The sequence below is a fragment of the Anopheles aquasalis genome, chromosome 2, assembly GCF_943734665.1.
Source record: "Anopheles aquasalis chromosome 2, idAnoAquaMG_Q_19, whole genome shotgun sequence".
Classification (NCBI taxonomy): domain Eukaryota; kingdom Metazoa; phylum Arthropoda; class Insecta; order Diptera; family Culicidae; genus Anopheles; species Anopheles aquasalis.
Genome location: NC_064877.1, coordinates 41,797,501 through 41,820,434, shown reverse-complemented (window position 1 = coordinate 41,820,434; position 22,934 = coordinate 41,797,501). Strand labels below are relative to the sequence as shown.

Sequence of the window (22,934 nt, the reverse complement as noted above, 5' to 3'; positions counted from 1 at the left end):
CCCTCGGAACACTCGACAGACGACAAGGCACGTGGCAATGCAAATTCAAATCATTTCGATTCGAGGCTTCCAAAATGGAGGAATCGCACCGTAGTATTCGCCGTCGCACTAATGTGGGTCACTCGCCGTGCCTAGTGCAACGACGGAGTTTGATTGACGAACCAGGGCAAACGCCAACAACTGTAGTGTTCCAGTTGTTCGCTCCAGCATGACTCGAGCACCCTCCGCAGCCAAATGCGCTTCCGGGCGCAGCCAGAGCTTTTCTTTCTCAACTGACTAAACTGCGCTATCTATCATTACACGTTTCATTAATCAAAACTTTGCCAACCTTCCTACGTCTCTTTCACCTCCTCACTAACACACAGCTGCCCGGTTTTTGCCGTAAGCATAATGAAGCGAACGGCAGAAGGCGTCATGCTGCGCTTTTGTACGCAGTACTCGAGGTGCTTCACCACTCTGGACAGGCGGACAGCCAGGAGGAATAGAACAGAATGGTGAAGGAGAACACACTCGCCATTCCACCACCACCCGCTGTGGTGGCTCGTTAGCGCACACACCCACACTACGAGCAAATTTGGGGATGAGGGTGCTTGAACCAATCAATTCATTACTTTATCAACTTTAATCAACATGAATTGTTTGCAAATGCAAATTGATCTAGCTAAATTCTGGTCAATGTGCGCTGTTTCAGGCTCGTTTGGTTCTCGTTTGTAAATAAAAAAGGCAATCCTTTAATGAAGGTGGGGCTAGTACTAGTGGCCAATATCTGAAGCTCCTTCTGCTTGATTATGCTAAGGACTTTGCCGCGACACTCAAAGTGACGTCCTTTCACTTCAACATCGCCACTTATTGCTGCTGCTACTGTCCAACTAAAGAGAGTTGGCTGGCTAGTAGTAGTTGAACCACCATTTCAGTTACAAAGTCGGAACCCTCCGGAACTCCGTGACATCTGTTCCAAACGCCAGTCCACAACCGACGTCACCGGCTCTGAGGGGTTTCGGGACAGAAAATAATAATTTTTCATTCTAATTGATATGGAAATGTGACTCGAGAGAACCATCGACTGTGATAACGGGCAGTCTGTCTCTCTCGCTAACTGACAGACCGTCGCAGTCTCTTGTGGATGCCACGATACCGCGATACCATCGGCTCGGTCCGCTGATGAAGGACGAAAGACCGTGTCAGGAAAGTGTAATTTATGCAAAAAGGTATCACAGATAGAGAAAGAGCGCTACGGTAAAGTTTTTTTTTTCTTTCTATCTTGTTTTTTTCATGCTCTCTCATTTCGCGATACGATAAGTGCGCGCAAGCATTTGATAATGTTTTTCATAATTAAAAAGCAAATCTTCGCGCAATGGTAAGCACAATGGTGTATCACGCGATCGCACATCCTGCTGCTGCTGCTGCTGCTGCTTCTGATGATGATTATGTCGCTTACCAGTTAAGTCGGAAAGTTACCAATCATTTTGCCCGGGATCGCAGAAGCAACAGCATTAAGCCAACCGGACGCCAAGGCGGTCCCTTTTCTCATCGTGGAGAGCATAAAACAAACAACAAACGGGCGAACCGAAGCGCGAGCAGAAATCAATTTGCTTCATAAATAAAACATGACGCCGCGCCATCGAGACCACATCGCTACTGGGGCGCGCTACCCACCGACCACAGGGCCGATGGCGGTGGAGCGTTCCCAAACTTTCGTCCAAACGTTGCGAAGCCGAAATTTGAATGAGAAATTCGTTGTCCACCGTGTGCGAGTTATGGACGCCCGGCGGTAGCGCACCAGCAGGACGCGATAAAGACGAAATGGCGCGCAAATGGCGTGCGCTGGGAAATTTGGCAAAATTTTCCATCCTGCGGTTTTCGTGCCATTCAAGTTTGATTGGCCATCCGCCGGTGACCGAAGCTATCGTGGCTCAATCATCCACCGATCCCGGGGCCGGTCAACATCATCAGCAGTTCGGTTCGGAGCCAATTTTCTGCCCGCTCTCAGAACGCTCTTCGTTTGAAGGGTGCAGAAGAAGGGAATGGTTGGCATGATTAGCGATGAACTGAGCAGAACGGCGAAAAGTCTAAACGATTGATTGAATTCAACAACAATATGCAAACTGGTGAAGTGGTATTTGGCTGGTGGCCGGTGAAGAGCACATTTAGGAAAATGATTTTCACCTAAAAACAATGGCAAAACGATAAAAACATTTTGGGTTTGGGGAATATGAAATCCATTCACTTTCTCCGTAGATTATTGTAGAGATCGATATCGAGTAAAGTATCGATTGAAAAAGTTCAAGCTTGTGCTCGTAATCAGAGCGAAGCGACTTTTACCGTTTGTTGATCGCCAACTACAGGATATTTGCATATGGAAGGAAATCCGTAGGAAATGGATTCGACCATTTTTGAATTTGAGAAATATCATCAGGAATAATGTGTAATTCTTTTTCAACTACTTTATTCCTCTTTCGAGATAACACGCAGTGACTAGTCAAGACCGATAACTGTAACGTTTTGTAAAATTTTCTTGGGCGAAAAGAATTTGTGATCAAAGGAATATTTCGAAGATTTATTCCAGAGTCCTTTGCCAATTCGAACCTACGGACCATCGATTTTTTCTACCAAATATCGGGACAAATTGGGACGAATATCATAAATGTAATTAAATTTCAGGCAAAAATTATGTATTACTCTTTCGCTGAGGGATATTTAAGCGTTCAGTATGTCTTACCTCGAAAAGATTAAGGCCCCGCTAAAACGAGAAACGAGAGAAAAAGGGCTGGGTTGAAAAACAAACGCAATCAGGGCGCCGGAATGTGTCGTCGCTGCGGACCGCGGGCGCGGACGTGTGATAGGTGGCTTCAAGTGGAAAGGTTGATTCAATGGATGAAAGAAAGTGGGGAGATTCACAAAGACACACAGAAACGCCAGAACTACCGCCAGAGGTGAAGCCAGTGGTGAAGCCAAACTATGAACAAGAAAGACAGAAGAAGGGCACAGCGGAGGGCAAGTAAAGCATTGCGCTGAGGGTAGTAAAATAGATTTAGAGTTACTATTATAAAGATTCTAAGAGACCGAGAGAGATAGAGAGAGAGAATGATAAACCGAAAGGCTTATCGAGAAGCGACCAAAAGACGAGCGTAAGGAAAGGATACAACGACTATTACTTCAATACGGCAAGACCTACTAACAACTAGAGAAGAGAGGAAGAGAGAAAAGAGAAACAAGAAGAGAGAAACAGAGAGAGAGCGAGAAAGAGTGAAAGAGAGGCTGAAATCATAAAATACAAAGGCCCCCAACCAGTAGCAACATGTGGCAAGAAGACAAAAACCAAATACCCTGCTGCTGTCGATCCCCCGTTATGTTCTGTCGATCTGACGCCATCAATACACATCGGCTCATTGGCGGCCGTCCTTACATTGCATTTCCATTAATGTGCGTTAGCGTTACTGAAATTGGCGCGATTAACGCATGTCGCTGCCACCTGTTCGACATTAATGGCGGCGCATCGGAAACCGTACATTAATCGAAACATTCGGTTTTCATTTCCCAACCATTTGTACACATTCGACAACCAGACACAGGAACGCGAATCGATGGACCATCAGCAAAGTGCAATCGGGTGTATCGAACGGATCGAAACATCCCTATCGAGTGACGCTTGTGCACACATACAAACTAATGGTTTGGTCACTTTTAATCGGCATTCGGGTCAGCCATTTATTAGCTATCCTCGACGCACCGCTCATTCCAGGGGAATCATTTCTCCACACCGCGGAAGCTTCGCCACATTCTCATTTCCGTCCATCAGCGAGCACGACAAAATGTGTATCCTCGCTGTTACACAGTTATCCTGTTGCTGTTGCTGCTATTGCTGCTGCTGCTGCTGACCATCATTATCAGCAACGCTCAGCCATTCAACCATAGAAAAGGTTGGCCAATAAAGGGACTTTTGAGATACCAAGAATGGAGGGATGTATGGGGCCGAGGGGAGAGAATTCGATGCCAGCTAATCGGAAAATAATTATTTCCAATTTCCAACCCCACCTCATGATGATGGTGGTGGATTCTGGATTTTCATTTCAAACACCCGCACGCACTCCAACTACGGCTACAACATACATAACGACCACATAAACAGAATCGGGGCGCGATTGTTGATCTGGTGATTGTGCGAGTTCTGTTTGATCACAGAGCCGGAACTCTCAGTCGAGGGACCAGGTAATGCACCTCCACCTGACGCGACCAACTAAATGCCATTTCAGCATCAGCAACGAAACGTTTGAGGTACCCCCTAATGATAATGGGAGCATCACTGAAGCACCTCCCACAGCATCGGCCCAACAATTTGAAGGAGTCATTAGAGGGGTGGTTGGGGTTTTGGGGCTTCATGAAAACTAGTCGAGATGACGGAACCACTCTTGCAGCAGCAGCGGTGATGGAAATCCGGATCAATGAAAACTCCTGCGGTTCCATGCGGGCCTCCGAGTGCCCGCCGTGCCGAGAACGGCGACATCGACGAGAGTCGAACAGGATGATGGCGATCATTCAGCAACAGTTACACGAACAAGCGGATTCTTCCCTGTTCCTCCTACTCCTTCTCGATGATGACGACAATGATGACGCTGGTGCTGCTGCTACGGGCTACCATTTGTGCTCAACTGGCCTCCCCCAACGTTCCGTTCCTTTGGCCCCGTTACCAGTGAACGATTTTAGTGTCCGTTTACACAGCAGCAACAGCAGCAGCAGCACAGTAAACGCTCAGGGAAGGAGGCCAACGCGATGACACAGCTCAACCGCAGGCTTTTGAGGCCCCCGGAAAAGATGGGCCAGAGATTCGCCAGGACGCCAGGCCATGCCATTGTGCGCTACACTGTGGGCCCAGATCCATTTCCGCTTCCGGATCGGGTCCGCCATTTTGGCTGACGTGTACGATGATGGTGGTACCTGTGACCAGCACACACCAGGTGCGCGCCCCTACGAACCAGCGAGTCATCGTCAGCGAATGTCCTCGTTAAATCTGCACCCCGTGGAGTGACTGCATGTTGGGGAGAAGTTGGAGTGGGGGAGTCCGTGAAGAACAATCCCAGATTAGGGATGGCCCTCGTCACACAGCACTAAGCTCTTCACTCTCTTTCAATTGCACACCGCAACTAAACGTGTTCAACATTATGGATCAATTTGCGCTGCGCTGAAACCCCCCCCCCCCTCTCCCCCCCTGGTGGTGGATTATCTTTTGTATTGCAATCCCTGTAGGCACCCCGGCCCGGTCGCACGTACGGTCAATCAGGCTTCACGGTGAGCGAATCATTTTATGCAGAAATGGAACTGCGAAGAAGCTAGCACTAGCATTATCACAACACGAGCTAGGGGCAATCTCATCAATACCAAAGCACAACCCTCATGGCCATGGAGCCAATGGAGGCTCCTAGTAACCGGTAGTGGGATTGAACTCACAAACGGTGTTCTACAAATCCCCAGCACTGGTACTAATGCCAATATAGCAGATAACGTGGAAAGGAAAATTAGAGAAAAATTCTAAAACATAATCCAACAAATAGAAACAGCCTAGAGGTAACCTCTTTTCCATAGGAAAGTGTCTTAGAAGTAGGTAGCGAGAAGTAGGATAGTTATAAGAATAGTAGCAACAGTAGTAAGAGCATAGGAAGAGTGAGAAAAAAATGCAAAGAGCAGAAGAGATCTTGCAATAATACTGTAAATACTGTAGGAAGCTGAAACAGAGAGAGAGAGAGGTAGCGATAGATATTAAGATACTCGAAATGCAGCTACACACGGCTAATGCAGCGAAAGGTGTGTTGTTCAGGGATGTCAGAAGGTGCGGCAGCTACGGAAGTAGTGGAAACAGAGAGAGAGAGAGTGAGAAAGGAAGTGTACAGGAGGTGGTCCACAAAGCTCTCCTACCACCGTGCTGCTGCTGTGATACGGTGTGCTGCATCACCTCTTTGATGAGCGAACGCACAACTTCTTGACCGCTACGATACGTTACTCCTCCTTGGCCGCTACACGCTAAGCGACAGTTCGTCTACAGGTCGTACAGTGTGTTGGCGTACCCGGGTGACGCTTACCTGCAAAAAAACGAGGAGAAAGAAAAACGGAAAGATGTTAGCGCCAAGTTGGAGGATTGGTGCGATTCGATTAGCATATTCGAGCTGACGATCCGAACGGACTGAAGTGGCTGCTAAACTTGACAGTTTTTGGTCAACTTTCTTGACCCCAAAATCCCTTAACTCCCAGTGGCTGCTTGCATGTTGCCCGGTGATAATGAAACCAAAATGGAGACAAACTTCTGCAATAGTTTCTGGAGGGTAAGTAATTGACATTAGAATTTGGAAGAGAGAAGCTTCTGCGATAAATGCAACTGCAGGCGGTGCTTAAGCTCTTGTGCTGAAAGTTTGGTTTGGTTTACAGTTACCCAAAGTTTAACAAAAGCAAATAGAATAGAATCATTTTAATCAAATAGTAGATACAAAATGAAAAGTCTCTCTAACCACCGGGCAGCTACACTGTTGCAACATCGATTGACCAGTCAAAACCCCGAACACTTGGCCGAACCAACAACATATCCATCAGCGTGCACGGTACACGGAGCTCCTGCATAAACCATCAGTTTCGCTGACACACGGCGTCCAGCACCCGGGGGATTCCTGGCTGTGCGAGCCACGGGAATGTAGCCAACTGTCAAACAACTCCCCCAACGCCGACAGCATATGCCAACGCAAATTTACAAACCACCTCTGCGCCCTGCCATGATGTTTGGCCACGTTCTTTTGCCGTCGGTGCTGATGGTGCGAGTCGCGCCCGCGACACAGACAGGCAAAAAGAAGGGGATTATTCATTAATTGACCATCCGTACACGACTATCCGGCTAGTGGGTGTTACTGTGGGGGTCTGTCGTGCACTATCACATCGCTTGTCCTTGTGCCTGCGGATGACCAAATTTATGCCAAATCCAGCTGCACTGCTTTAGCTGGACCGATGGGCGTACGTCGGTTCTCAAAACTGTCCCCCCCCCCCCCCCCCCAAAGCTCGCCCTCATCGTTCCGAGGTGGTCAAGGTGTGTTTCGTGATGCAGCTAAGTTTTTGTTGAGGTCGCGCCACAAGCAACATGTGCGCGAAACCAACGCAACAGCAGCACTAGCAGCAGCAGCAGTAGTTGGCTCGAAGGGTTTGTGATTCTCTCGTTGTGATGCGAATGAATATTTATCATTAAAAGAGGAAACTGGCAGGATCGCAGGGGCCGGTGGGCATAGAATGCGCAAACCGAGCGCGTTTATCATCGAACGTAACATACAAAATGGAGAGAGTTCGGCGGGTGGTGGTAAGGGCACGCCAGGGTGTTACGTGCCACCGAATGCAAAAGCAACGTGCCGATGGTGGGAATCATAACATCAGGACCGTAGCATACATTACAATCTGTGACAAACTGGACCGGTGTACGGTTTGATCACAAAGCACTAGGGAGGTTTTCATATCCTTGAGCTAAAAATTGTAAAAGCCAGATTAAGCTTTTCGGGACAAACCGTTTCAACCGTGTTTGATGCAAGGAGAAAACATTTGGCGAAAAACATATGGAATACCCCACGGAACTATGCATAAAATATGAATAGTTGCATTTAGAATTGAAGCATTCTGACCGACTTGTGTACAACTAATTCTATTCATTGTTCATTGTGTAAAAAATTTCGTTTGGCAAATCGCATTGCAAACATATTGCAAAGGTGTACGTTATCTTGTCTATGATTATGTGGATGTGGTCTAGAAAAAAACGATACTCTTGAACGCGCATCCCTCTCTTGAACGCGCATATGAGAATTTCAACTTAGTTAATCCGGTTTCATCTTTCAGTTACCGTTAAAATCTCATATTAAGCTCTTTCGGAACCATACTAGCTCAAATGTCACATCTTGGTTCATCAGACACTAGACGCACATTAACTGGTTATAAAACTCCTGTTATTGTTTTCCCGATCCCTTCATAAACGAAACCGTACGACAGCGTATAGATGAGCCACGATATTATCTCGAAATTCACCAAATTACACCTGCGCCATAAAATCGACGCGACAGGCCGGTAGCCTCGATGACGATTTCATATTACAGCATGTGCAGCATGTAGGAACCCCTGAACAAGAATACCTCAACCCAACAAACAGTAGCAACAGCAGCAGGAACGAATTCTCGCTCGGTTCCGCATAGCGAAACAGAACGAACCATTCTCCCATTCTGCTTTACCCCCCCGGGGGGCGTTTCGCTCTCCAACAAACATGACCGACGAGCAGAGGAACGCGGGGTGCTGTGCCTGGTGAAAACTGGTGGCCTGGCCGAAGGGGGTAAAAGTAACATGGTCCCCAACCAACGGGCAGATCCGGAAAATCCGGCTTCCACTCGGAACAACACAGAAGGCCCGGGATGTGTGCCCGGGAGCGTTCGGAAATATCATGAAAAATTTATAACATATTTAGGTAGTTTTATAGCCCGATCTGGTCACAATTCCATCTTCCAGCCCGGCGGAAAGGCGACGAGTCTGAATGTCCGGAGCACCTCGTAGCGATGAGGTTTGCGTCCCAATCCCTTCTTCTGGGCTTCTACTTCTGCTGCTACTACTACTACTACTAGGCTCATTGTTCCAGTAGCTAACCGATGCGACGGCACCATAGATAGCATTCCATTTCGTACTTTCCACCACCAAACCACCAACACCGACCAGCAGTCAGCACCAGCTACCAGCATCGAAGCCCAGCATCGGTGCGGCTGATAATGCCCCGAGCAAACGAGTGACGTCCGTTGGTCATCGAAGGGGTACTAGGGGGGGGGGGGGGGGGGGGGGGGCGGGGAGGAGCAGACCAGAAGGCAGGTCAAAGAAAAACAGGCTTACCATACGCTTTTATGTCATAAACATTATATTAAGGTGAAAAAATGATGGTCCAGCTCAACCCACAGTCGCCCCAGTACGTACGGCAAATGGTTTTGACATTCTGCTGCCGGAGAACTGAACGGGTGACACAAGACTTTCGCCCAAGGAAGCAACCGGCGGTCCGAGCGAGACCGGTACACTGGGTAAAAATAAAACGCAACCAAACGGGACAGGACAGACCGGGAACGGGTGAAAGGGTCACTAAATATGTTATGAAATCTTACCGTACAACATCGTTACGATTGTTTGATGCTATTTGCACGACGACGACGACGGTTACCCTTTTGGTGCGGCACTAGGGCCATTAAGGACGGTGTGAACGGGAACAGAAAGCAGCTACAAGGCGTGCAGACAGTCGAGTCGACATTGGGCGGAAAGGTTTTCGGGAATTCTTGAAAAACTTCAAATCTCAAACCCACGTGCTATGGGACTGACGTTAGACGTTGTATTCTTGGTATGCCCCAGTGCCCTGAACCGGCCAACTCGTCATTAATTGTAAAACAGTTACCTCAAAGGTGGAACTGGACCTCTTTTCGTGAGGCACTGTACCACACAAGCACACACAGGGACACATGAAATTCTCAACTCAACAGAAGTCCCCAACCATCGTGTGTTTCGGGTATTCGATACCCTGTTGTCGTTCCACTGTCATAAGTTTGAATCTTTTATCACTGCCGGACTTGGGGCTGGTATTTACATCATGTATGGAGTATGGCTACCGACGGTCTCTTAAGGGAAAACCCCTCCACCACTACTGCTACTTCTTCAGAATCTTCTGTGGAACCACAGTTTAAAGTCGTTCCGCCCCGGGAGAGACAGAGAGCGTCACAAAGGATTCTCCCGGCTCCTGCCGATCGGAATTCCAATTCTTTGTCGATCATCTACAGAAGCCCATCGACCTTCAGTTCTGGTAAATGAAATATTCATTCAGCCTTCGAACCGCTACGCATACGGTCTTCTTCCATCATCTGTGTGCGTCAACGCGATGGAGCCGTTGCCGAGAGAAATCAACTGATGAGGTAAACCGACTCCGTGCTACTCCACGAAAGCAATTTCCAATTGGAGTAACTTCAAAAGAGCATTTCACATACATCTAAGCGGTGGTGATGTATGACCATCTCCCAGACATCTACTTTCCGCTCTTCCCTGTTCGATGATGGAGCTCCCACTATGGTTTTGACAGCGCAATGGCTAGGATCCTAGGATTTCACCGGGGTGCTAATAGTTTCGTTTGACTTGAGGCCACGTTAATTACTGGCGGATGAGGGAGGATGTGTAACTCGATTTACCTCACAACCCTTTTTGCTACCCCTGAAGTCAACCCCAACCGTTTTCTTCATTCCTCTTCATTCTTCGCCCCATTACGGGAGCTCATGTGTGCGTTGGTGTATGAGAAATGGCGATGGAGCACTTTTCTTGCTGCTGCTGCTTCCTTTTCTTCTTCTACTGCTTCTCATATTCGCCCTTCATCGCCTGAGCGGTAATTAGTTTGTATTTTACGCACGACAGGATCGAATGAATCCATGAACTGACGGCCGTCGGTGGCCCTGGGCTCCAGTCACCTGGTTCGAGGTCCGATGAAGGCAAAAGAGGATGTACGAGACGGAGTCCGTCCCCTGGGGGGGCCTCCATCGCAGCTGTGGGCCAGCGGAAAGAACCGAACGAAGCAAAAGGCGAACACCGAAGAACCCTTTGATGCAGAAGGAAGTACGTGCGGGCGCTGGACTGACCGCGGGTAATGATAAGCTTTTCCGCTGGTGGTGAGCTGGCGCTTTCACACACCATCGCACCCGACGAGAGGTGATCCATGCAGAAACCAGAATCCGCGTTCCATGTTCCATCCGTGTGCATCCGTGTTCCACCGGTGACTGCCCAAAGACCGGCGGATGCGGTCTCGCACACCTCAGGATAAGGTTCGGTGCGTTTTCGGTGCAAGCTAGCATACCGAGCCCAAGAAGTTACCATGTACATCAGCAACATCGCTAGCGCTGCTCAGCTGAGTGCGTAGCGTTGTGGTGATCGTTGGTCGCCTGTGGAAGTTACCCGGTGCTATACACGGTTGAGCTCGTTTTGAAGAGGGTAGAAAAGCGAGGGAGAAAATGAGGGAAGAAATTGGCGATAATCACCATGAAGCCACCACCGGAGAGACATGCAATCATGACACGAACTACGCGAAAGTGAAAAACACGAGGCCTTGGAAAGTGGAGAGCGTAGCTGCTGGTGCAATATTGCAGGTGACATGTGCAGCGGATGAGTAAAACGGGGTAAAACATAAGACACTCGACCTGCTTCTGTGCAACAGAGGCTTCTGCGATTTTACCGACATCGTCCGTCATCATTAGTAGCAACGCTACTAGGGTGTCCCGAAAAGGACTTTTGAAACATGACCTATTTCCAAATGCTCCAAATACTGTTTCAGGCCAAGATCAATAGCATCTACAGCATCCATAGCATTTGGAATATATTCACTTAGATCAGAATGTATCATTTTTACATAGAAAAATGTGTTCTAACTTTTGAGGCATCACTACTCAAGAAAATTCACAAACGATACCTTTCAGTCAAGGGGAATTCGAAACGACGTATAAGTTCAATTTATTTCGATTCAATTTCCCTTCTAATAAGCAGAAAACATATTTACTTATTTCAAATATGTAAGCTGAATGTTTTTCGACCCCATTTTTAGCTGAGTAAAATTGTGAACAAAGCATTTTGCTGCTAAATGGAACTTAGTCCACGCGAATCCCACCAATACATTAGACATTACAACGGCTAAATGGCTTACTCCAGAAGCGAAAACATCTGAATCTCAAAAGGCAAACCAATAAGCACGGAACATAAGGTCCCGTGGAAGAAAAAAAAATATCAAAATACGCCCGCACGCATTGGCTACTTCAGCCCCGGCATACGCATAAGCCGGATCATCTCCAGCCACGCTTCGAGGACCTTCCAAGGAAAGCATTCGCCTCCTCCAGCTCGCTCGTCCCACTTAATGCACCGTTCTTACGATTTACGATTAATAAAATTTTCTCTATTTTACGACCCAGCACACCTGAGGGTGGATGGGATCTTACAATTGGCTCTCCTCGCTCTCACGCTCCAAAGCTGAGACCACGATAAAGGACCATCCACTCTCGCCAACGCGCACCCCCAGCACCCAAATTACCGTGAACAACAAACGTATAAAAATCGAATTGTGCATGTTCGAAAAATTGGATTTATGCCTCCTTCTCGTCCTCCTCCAGTTCCTTCACGGATTTTCTTTTTCTTACCGTGACGCTGACGTACGCAGCGGCCAGAGCGAGCGAACGAGCGAGCGAGCGTGTATGTGACTAGCGTGATAAGCTGATGACGACAGCCATTACAGAATGGACCTCCACCCTCCTCACTTTAGGCATAACCACCCCCACCTTGCATCGCCCCAGGCTTACAGTGGATCAATTTCAGTTCTACTTCCGCTCCGCGACAGGTGAAGCGTAACCGTCCGTGTAGCGCAAGCGGAACAGAGTCGGCCAGAAATCGCAGAAAACATGACGATCCAACCCAATCCCCTTCCCTCCTAGGCCACTGCACTCCACTGGAAAGGTGTGATATGGTGAAAATCCGCCGCCGAAAATCGGCCTCGAGTCACAGGGTTTGGTGTCCATCATCCGCTTTCCATTTCCTGTGGCCGTACAGACGGCGACCTTTCCAGCGCCTGCTGTTCCTCGAGCGGAGGCCAATCCAATTCCTCTTTAATTGATTGGAAGTAATGTCTGATGTATGGATGGATTGCATTAGGTTTAATCTTTCACCAGCACCCAGCGGCAAACGAGCGGCAGGGCGCGATTGTTCACTTCCCCTTCTTCTGCGTTCTCTTTTCCTTCCAGGTGTATTGTTGGTATCACCACTGCCAGCAGTAGCGGCACAGATTTTGTGTTCCATACTTTTGTGCTCCACGTTTCCGCCAACAAACCACGCTTGAGCCGACGATCTTTGGGTGCCAAAAGTTAATAACAAAACACTCGACGCGACACGCCATTCCTTTGGAAAGCCCTCCATAGTTCATCATCGTGGCCTTTGACACGGTCCACCACCAAAAGCAGCATTTCATAACTCTTCACCGACGCGGCACTCCAGATTGTGGACATTTTGAGCGTGCTGCGTACCGAAAAGCATCCTTCCCGTGACACGGACACCATGCGTGGTATTTGAAAATCAATTAACTGTCTCACACCACCACAAGCCCGGGTGGACGCACTCTGGCCACCTCACAAAAGGTGAAGAATGCTTCAAAAGACCGAGCGAGCGAGGCAGAGAGAGAGAGAGAGTTGATTCAATTTTACGCCATTTTGAGCACATTTTCTTCTGTCGCACAGGATCCGACCGAGGATGAAAGGAATCCCGCGACGAAGCTCGTGGCAGATACTGGTCACCGTCACAGCATCCCTGCCACCGGAGTCACAGCACAAAAGGCAAAAGGTGTGTGCTTCTGGTTTGGCCAGGTCACCATAAACCAGCGCACAATTACAAACCAACACTCGCCTAGACGGGGGAAACCATCGCCCCATCATCATCATCATCGTCCTGGTCCTGGTCCTCATCCAGCGGCAATTTGTTTCATTTCGTCCAACCCGCTCTCTTCGCTCACGTCAGGTAGTCCACTCACGTGCCCACATCCAAGGACCACGTGCCGCGCCACACACAGAATGCGTCGGTCGACTCCTCGCCGCGGTCAAAGGACATTTGTGTCGCCTTTCTGCGTAGCGTAGGACGTGCTCTCCACGTGAAATTATATCTATCACGAACCCCATGGAACGCAGCGCAAAAAAAATGCCAACAATGTGCCGGGGAGGGGGGTGGAAAAGACACACGCTCGCACGCACGCACGTAAGCCATGCCTGAGATTCTTCACTAGCGCGAGACGCAGCGCTCTCTGAAGTGCCATAACCTTTAACAAATAGATACAAAATGAGTTTCCGAGCAGGGAGGAGACGCCGACGCAGCCGGGCCCGCCCTCCCTCCTGGCCTGGCCTGGGACAGTGGAAAGTAATGGCCGTCACCGAGGCCGCCGTCGAGCGTTCGGGAAAGAAATGAAAACCAGAATCTATGCTGCCGTGCTGTTGCTGCTGCTGCTGCTGCTGCTTATCCCTTCTGGGTGCCATCACGGAGAAAACGGCCGTGGTGTGTGACCTGAAGAGGGAGAGGAGGAGATACAGGATGGATGGATGCTACCGAGCGGAAGGTCCCTGTTCTTCGGTTCGTTCTCTGGCTGGTGGTGGTGCCATTCTCATAAATATTTCAACGATAAAGGAGCAAATTTATGAACTACCAGTAAAATCCCCGCGCTCCAAGTGGCCCTGTTCCGATACGTGTGCGCGGCTTGATACCTGGCACACCTTTACACCTTCCTTGGGAGTGGCTTCGTACGCTAGGTTGAGGATTTGAATGCCGCACTTTTCGGTGGCTTTTTTATACTCCAAAAACTTCAATTTTTAAGTTAGTATTGGTTGATATGGCGTGATGCTTAGGGTACTATGAATCTGTTTCGACTCAATTCGTTGACCAATGGAGGCGCCTGGTGTTTTTCGTTTTCCACACAAAATCGAGCATTTTCCACCGGCAATTCCCTCTTCAACATTGTCTTTCTACCCACCACTCTATTAGATACCTTCCTAGAAACCAAAAGTTTGCCAAAATTCCGCCGAATTCCCCAAGAGATCGCTAGTTCCATCGAGAAGTTAAGTTATTCGAGCATCGCAGCACATCAATCCCAACCACCATATCATCGCCACCATGGCCTTGCGCGGCCACGGTTTGCGTTTTCTAATCTTTTCCATCACGAAAATCAATCATATCGAGCGTCGGTGTCCTCTCCAGCGCCAGCGCTGATGGGAAAAGTTGTTCCCGCGAATGAAGCCATCGCCATCGCGGCGTTAGGACGATCGCGCCAACCAACCAACCTAAAAGCGATCCCAAAAGATGGCACGCGGGCACCAGCAAACAACGCACGCAGTGTAACAACACCTGGTGGGCCCCGGCCAGACCCAGGTTGAGGTAAAAATTGTTTACAAAATTGAATATGTAAATCGGAGTCGGCAATCTACCTTCCGCGAGAGGCGCGCGAAACCCATCAGAACGCGATCTCTGGCTCTGGGAAGGTATTTTTTCGACGATTTCGCGCTGTTCACTGTCACCATTTTGCTGCCGCCACCATCACCACCTCCACCATCAACGTGTCTAACACGCCCGCATAGCTAGGAGATATGAAATTGAATTTTGCTTCCAGCGCGGTGCCAAAGCAGCGATTCAATCTCTGTAGTGGCCGTGCTGGTGACAAGATTGATCCCATGGTGCGCAGCTCTACAGGAAAAGTCCTCTCTCTCCCTCTCGATGCTTTATGTGATTTAGGCGGAGATAATGGATCAACCGCCCTTTGCCACCTCTTTACTCGTTCGATCCTAATTAGATTTCCATTCAATACATTATGAAAATAGTTTGGTGGCGGGATGAAACTTTTTGTCAATCACTTTGGGAATTTCCCGTGCATGGTTTCCATGGTTCGAAAGCCCATGTGGTCTCACCAATCATGATTATTCGTCCGGTACGGCTTGTAGGGATGACAGCGAACGCCCTTGGGGGCCGCTCAAGCACACGCGCATGGAGGGAGATCTTGCGATAAAGATAAAAGCCTGTGCTGAGAGCAGATTGGATCATCATCAGTCAAAGAAACGACTAATTATGAAGGCCTTCTTAGCCGTTAGCCCTTAGGTTCTTCCATCCAATCCCTGTTTCTGATTCACTGGAACAACAACACGTCCTACCTCTGTGAGTATCTTTACCGTCATGGCACACAGACACAAACCGTGGTTCCTGAGAACCACAACCCCTTAATGGGTGGTGTGCACGAGCACACTAACCCCTTTTATCGGAGCCCTGCAGGTCCTGGCCGGTGGTCGATGGTTCGTGCAATGAGAACTTCCTCTTCGGAGGCCAACGGAAAAGGAAGAGAGCACAGTATCGGTAACTGGCTGTGTGAGTGTGGCGGTGTGCGGCGTGTCTAGCCCCCAGTGGTACAACGGCCGAGGTTCATGTAGTAGCTCGCTCGCCGCTCCACAGCTCCACCACCATTCATCATCCACCCTTCTCATCAACTCTAGACTGGATATAATTGACGTTCTCTGCATGATATCGGGAGCACTACAGACGTCAGAAGGTTCTGGTCATGTCGGATCACCACAGCCCACCACACCACCACCATCATCATCATCATCGGAAAGTTTAAGCCGATCTCTCTCCCTGACTCTCTCTTTCTCTCACTCTCTCTCACGCTCCACTAAACACCAGAAACTTACCTTAACTCCGATGTGCACCGGGGAGAACTCTGCGTGCAATGTTGGTGGAAGTAGTGGCAATGGTAATGGCAGGGGGCAGGACATCATGGCCTCTACCTGTGGCGAAGAGAAGTAACGAAGCAATGGGGAAAAAAAAGAAGAATGTTAACATCGTGCGGTTTTTTTCCCAGGCCGTTGCAGGGTAGGGGGTGTCCGGAGAGGGTGTTGCAACTTTTCAGGGTCGGATAAACAGATAAATTAATTAGCCACAAAAACCCGCAAAACATTCCTGCCGATAAATTCGAGGAATTTTGGATTTTCGAACACAGCAGGTCAGCAGGCCGGAGGGCACGGACAAGAAGGAGAAGGAGAAGAGAGAGGGAGAGAGAGAGAGAGAGAGTAGTATGATTGCCGTTGTCAAAGGCAGTAGCCATTGATCTAGTTATTCGCCAAGGGCCACCAAGGGCCAGATAGTTCTCGTTTGGTGAACAGCAACACCGAGAGCTTCGTGCTGACAGCCGCCCCCCACGCGGACAACAAGTTCGGTATCATCCGCAACGGCCACCATTACACACTCACGATACACCAGCACCGGCTAATTGGATATCGAGTATCCCGAGCGTCTAATGCGCACCGAAATGATGAAGCCGATGATGATGCTGTTGTTGATGATCTGGTGGCAACGGCATCAAACGCAAGAAATTATCCTTAAACCAACTACACCGCCCCCGGGGGTTGAGCCACGTCAGGGGGCCACACGTGGATTCGCGAGACTTTCACGGACGAACGTTCAAGGTTTCTCATTCGATAAGCCGGAAATACGACCATCCGTGGTAAGGATAAAGCTCCGATACTTCGCCGGATGCATCCGGTGCTCACTAATGCATCATTCATCCCCTAACGTGGGGGGGGGGGGGGGTTGTTTAACTTTTTCTTCTCCATCGCCAAGTGCGCCATCATGGGACAGTATACCGGAGCGATCACCCTAGCTTCGATGCTAAACGTATGTGACGGGGAGTACCGAGACGCCAGCGAGACACAAACACGCGATTAATTATCGGCTTATCAATATCAGCACCGCCGGCTACCGCTCAACCTGACACTGCCGCTTGCACTCTCTCTCTCTTTCTCGCTCGTCCAATCCCTAAACCGACAACTGCTGCTGCTGCTGCTGCTGGTGCTGTTGCTGTTCACCCTTTGATCTCATCTGACATCTTATTAAGCTGAGAGCCATTTCTGATGCGAAGCGCGCGCGCTCTCGTATGCTCAAGATGTCAAGAGCACCGACCGATGGGTGCGATTGGACCAAAGCTACGCTAATGAAGAGTCACTTCCCCGGCTTCGGATTCCGTCAATTATCGACAAATTAAGATGCTTGCATAAAACATGAACACCATCCAGCGGCGGCGGAGGGATGCAACATTCGATGCAGCATAAAACATGCATCGCATGCACCCCCAATCCCAACTACGGACTACGGATATGCCACACAGCATGTTGACGTCAAGACCACTCCAGCTCGAGTATTTCGCCACCACATCGCATTCGCATCGTGAGCTACCGAGCACAAGCAGGCGTGTGAGCGGGCGTGCGATTTGTACAAATCCTCCACCAGCGCACCCCAATTGGCAATAAATCGTTTAAATCCTGTTGCATAAATTAATTTACTTTCGCTCGCGTTTCGATGGAGCGCCCGCCAAAAAAAACTCCAGCGAAAAGCAACGAAAAGAAACTTTCAGCAGCAGCAACAACAGCATCAGCTTTTCCGCAATCGAAAAGAACGGAGAGAGAGAGAGAGAATCCCGGGGACTTACTACCCTTGGGACCATCCCCCCATCAGAATGATGTTTTCAGCCCCAAAGACCACCGATAGCGCACAAGGCGGGGGAAAAATGGAATCGAAACATAACCATAACCAGTAACACCCTTCACGGCTGGCGGCCGCCCATCGGATTGGACTTGCGAACATTGCAACTGGCTTTAGTTTTTCGCCATTTTTTGCGTGGTTTTTGTTTTGTTTTTCGCTCGAAATTATTTCGATAAACCATCTCCGATAAACCATTGGCCGGTCGGTCGGTCGGTCGGTCGGTCGGTGCCGATGCACATTACGATGAGAAATTAAGCTTGGATTAAGCGCATGGTAAAATGTGGTGCCGTGCCTTGGCCGCGGGGCAAACTGTGGTGCGAGGGGGATGGCGCACAAATGAAAGAACACTTTTTACAAATTAAAAATGATAAAGCGCATATTACTTGCAATCGTTTGGAGATGGGTGCGGGGTGTAAAGCGTAAACGAAAAATGGTTGCCTTAATCATAATGAACCGACGAGCCTTAAGCGAAGGAAGCTCAGCAGCCTTTCGAACGTGCAGGTTTGCAAACAACAGTAACAACAACAAAATGTTTCTTTGAAGGCCAAGCGAACGACAATCACGCGGCTAGCATAAAACCGCACGGCTGAGTCAGATAGCTGGCACGCTTGCATAAAATGAAACAACCGGAGTTCCGGCAGCCGTAATGAATCGTAAAAAGTATTAATCTCTGGACACGATGATAAGGTCCAGTCAGATAGCACAAAAACCGCGGCTACACTTCCCACCGTTGGTGGAATGCATTCGCTAGAGCCAGCTCTGCAATGGTCGCACCGCGTGTACCAACCTGACCCGAATATTCCGCGAATCGAGGACTCGTGAAACGAACGCCGGCAACGAAAAGCCTTGAGCTATAAAACCGGCGCATGATGGGATGCATCGGCCAGTGCAACGCAGAGCAAGCGCTGAAACTGGAAGGGACACGAATGTTATTTAACGATGACCAGAGCCGGCTAAGGAACCGGTTTCCCCGGGGACAAGGTGTCGCAAGAGAAAGAGATATTATTCATTCCGGCATCACAGGCCAACCGCCCCGGCATGTTTGCAGGCGTACTATCCCAACATTGCGGTGGCTCATTGTAAAGGAATGTACGGTGATGTGCAAGCAAAGACCGCGAGAAAAAGAGGAAGGAAGTGCAGAAGCAATGGAATTCGAAAAGAACAGTGGACATTCTGAAGTGATGCTTGTTACAAAGAAGAGACAATGTTTCTTAAAACCATTTTTTTGACGACGGCAAAATGTCACACAAGTAAAATGTTTGCAATAAATCGTGTATCCACTGCTATTTGTTTCACGCCATCTCAGCTATTAAGTGTAAATTCAATCGAAATTCAGTGTCAAATTTCTAATGGAAATCTCTCATTTTCCGGATTATTTTGAACTCTAAGTAGCAAAACATTGGAGCAGGATGAGAATATGTTCATAAAATTCATTAGACATTTGCGAAAACTCATAATGTAGCAATACAAATTGAGCAACAGCTAGTACACTTAAATTACAATACTGTTTCGATAAGCTGATAACAAATTACAATCAAGGAACTTCATCAGAAGAATATATTTAAGGAGAAGCCTGTTAAGGGCGTGTGTAGAATAATCAAAATCAGGACGAAAATCATAGATAAAATGCTGCTACAAAAAGTAAAATCCATTGAAAGTTTGCTTCCTAAAGTATGCGGAAAAAACTAAAACAAAAACCTCATGTCAAATATTACTACAAGAGAAACACTTCACTTTACTAATGAAACAAAGTGTTACACTAGCAAGAAACATACAATTATCTACTGCCACTGTCGTCTTGCGAGAAGATACCAGCATAGATGGTGCTGGCAGGCAGCCATTTCGAAACGGCAAAAGGTGAGAACAAAACCAAACCGAGCGTCCGGTGAACGGAACAGCTGCGAAGAGGAAGCAGCCTCTCAAAGGGCTGTGGCGGTGTAGAGAGGCAACACCCTACCGTAGCCATCGTGAATTGCCGGATGCTAGCGTGACAGCCGAGAACGACAGCGAGAAACGGACCGTAGCGTGGTAGCGTGGTGGGCCAGTGGACTGGGCAACTAACCTAACAAAACGTATTGAAATCGAAACTCGAACTGACACCCTCGACGTGGCACAGTCACCTGTAGCCCCCGGTGGCCTCCCTCGCCCTGTCTCTGCCGTTGATGCGACATGCGAAAGGCAGAAGTTAACCATCTTCGATGCCTTTTCGAACGAACCGGCACCGGTACAGCGACTGGCATGGGAGCAAGTGCAAGGAAAAAGGGGTGGAAAAAACGGTGGAAAACTTCGGACAACACATCGTATGCGTCTACGAATACGAGAAACAGAGAGAGAGAAATAGAGAGAGAGAGAGAGAGAGAGAGAGAGAGAGAGAGAGAGAAGTTTGCCAATTGTTCAACGATCAACCCTCATGACATCGATATACCACAAGACTGACAAGATAAGCTTACGCTTAGTGGATCCCGTTCCCATTTTTCGCATTTCGATCTACGTCAAACTCGAGATAAAATTCAAAGACCGAGACAGTGTACGAGAGATCGAACTCGCTACATACGACCATCGGCTAATCGCGAGAGCAAAACAAGAAACAAACTCCAGGAAGACCACCACGAGGCCACCGATGCCGGATGATCCACGGGAGCGTTTACATATCGCGATTGGAATGCTGCTGACGATTGTGCAAATCGGGTTCCCCGTTGCCGTTTCCCGTGTGATCGGGCACATCGGTATTCTAAACCACCGCCGCACGGGCCATTGACCTCCGTCTGTCCGTTCGTCTTGGGCGTTGCTTACTACTTCCAGTCGGTCTGTCTGTCTAGTCTCCTCACCACAAACACATTCGTGCGGGCGCACACGTTTGCTCGAGCTAAACACCGGGGGTTTCATCTTCTTCTTTAACCGAACACACAGGTGAGGTGTATCTATTGGCAATCAACAGAAACATGTGAGCTGCTGTCCGATGTCGCTGTGGATCCGGCAGTTCTCGATCTCGGTCTGCCTTTGCCAAAGTAATGGCAGTTCATTTCGTATCCAGTGACATCCAGTCGCCGTTAAGCTTCTGCAACACTTTAAAGCAAAAAGATTACGATCCGATCAGCTCATCGATCTTCACTGCAGATGATCACCGGCTCGATCATCGCTCGAGCATCAGATCGGCTGCAGCATGGACTGAGCATAGCTCCCGCCATGGAGCTATGACGCAATGGATACGCGTCGTTGAATTTTCACCAATACAAAACCAGATGCTTCACAAGTGATCGTAGCTTTTGATGATCAAGTTTGTGTGTCTGCTCATACGTGTGTGTGAGGGTGAAATTGGAAAACGCCGGCCGGTTGGCAGCTGGTGCCTTGGTACCCCACTCCGAACTCGAACTGCAACGATGTAGTTGTGTTGGCAATGGCGTGACGCGCACTTAACCTTGAAATTGGCCAGTTCTGCCTGCCGCCCTCCAATGGCGAAGATTCACCCCTTTCCTACGGGTTTGTCAACCCTTCGCTCGCGATCGCTCCCGCTCTCTCTTTCACTCGCTCGGTGTATGTTTCTTCTTTTGCTTCTGACTGATCATTACGTGGAAACCGGATGGAGCAGACTGGGTGCGGATCACCGGAGCGTGGCACACAGCACACCACCATGATCGTGATGCGCACATCGTGAACGAACGGAACCGACAGCCAGGCAGGCAGCCAGCCAAGCGATGCGCACGCACACACAAGATTGAAGCTTCGCGCTTCAAACGCTGGCTGACAAGCATGGCCCATCACAACCCCCAAACAACATTCTGGCAGAGCAGGTCGCTGTCAGGTTTTGTTGACTTTTACCATTTGAACAAGTCGGAACAGTCGGATTTGCATAACACCTCCTCGCTCGCACCCGTCAATGAATGGCGGAAGTGGTGTAGGGTTTTTTGAGCACTTTTTGTGTTTTCCGCACCCCCAAACCCCTCCCTCCCGTTTGTGTTTGGTCTGATCTGTTACTGGTCACTTTTATGCTGACAGTATTTGTTAGTTTTGCTAGTGCCTGGCCAAAACAAACCCCGGAGCTTCTCCGAGTGAACTACGGAATAACCTGTGGGAAGTGCGCGTCTCCGGTTGATTGCCGTATCGCACACCCATTGCGCAGTTACGAAATTAACCTCGAAATGAAACAGGTTGCCTATCGAATGCTAATTGACGGACGACGGACCAATGGCAATGAGCAAGTACAGTGCTGTTGCAACATTGTCGTATCCTGCAAACGGCAAATCTGCAGGAGGAATTTTAAGTCGTAGATTATGATGCATTACTGAACGATGCGAAAGGGGTGGAGAATTCAAAGAAGGAGTTAATAATCGAATCGAATCAAGTGTGCGATAGGGCGTAGAGAAAGGCCTAGACGAGAGCGAGGAATTTAGCACAACAGGGAGCTTGTGGTATAACCAAGTATAACTGTATAAGCTACGCCACGCCTGGCAGGCTTTCTCTGTTCTGGACGAATGCACAAAACATGCTTTCGTTATGATCTCACCTCGATCTTATGTTTGTTTTTTTTTTATTTCAAACAATCAACTGTTTCCATCGAGAATTATGCATACCATCGTATACACTTGCACCTCGTAGCTGCTTGTTTTAATATCTGCTACAAATCCAAATCACTTAACTCTAGTGAAATGGATTAAATTAGATAAAGAAGATTAACAAATTGATATAAAATATAAAATAATAAATTCTTTAAAACGCTGTGTTTATGGTTTATTGAAGTGAGAATTAAAAACTGAGATAATTTTAACAAACATCGTGCTATTCTATGATAGCGGTATAAAAGGAAAGCAGACGAATAATCGGTTTAAATTTTT

The 22,934-nt window shown here is 48.5% G+C and overlaps 1 protein-coding gene across 9 annotated transcripts in view; it reads right to left on the bottom strand.

Moving 5' to 3' along the window:
* Window positions 1-22,934, bottom strand: part of LOC126572030 (polypyrimidine tract-binding protein 2) — a 252,267-nt gene that overhangs the window by 151,414 nt on the left and 77,919 nt on the right. For 7 of the 9 annotated variants that reach the window (XM_050231043.1, XM_050231045.1, XM_050231046.1 and 4 more), the window contains 2 exons: window positions 16,257-16,352; window positions 2,720-2,740 (listed from right to left, as the gene is read on the bottom strand). In XM_050231043.1, the coding sequence (XP_050087000.1) occupies window positions 2,720-2,740; window positions 16,257-16,343 (108 nt within the window). In that variant the 5' untranslated portion in view covers window positions 16,344-16,352. The remainder of the gene's footprint in view (window positions 1-2,719; window positions 2,741-16,256; window positions 16,353-22,934) is intronic. The other 2 variants (XM_050231049.1, XM_050231048.1) reach the window with 1 other exon arrangement.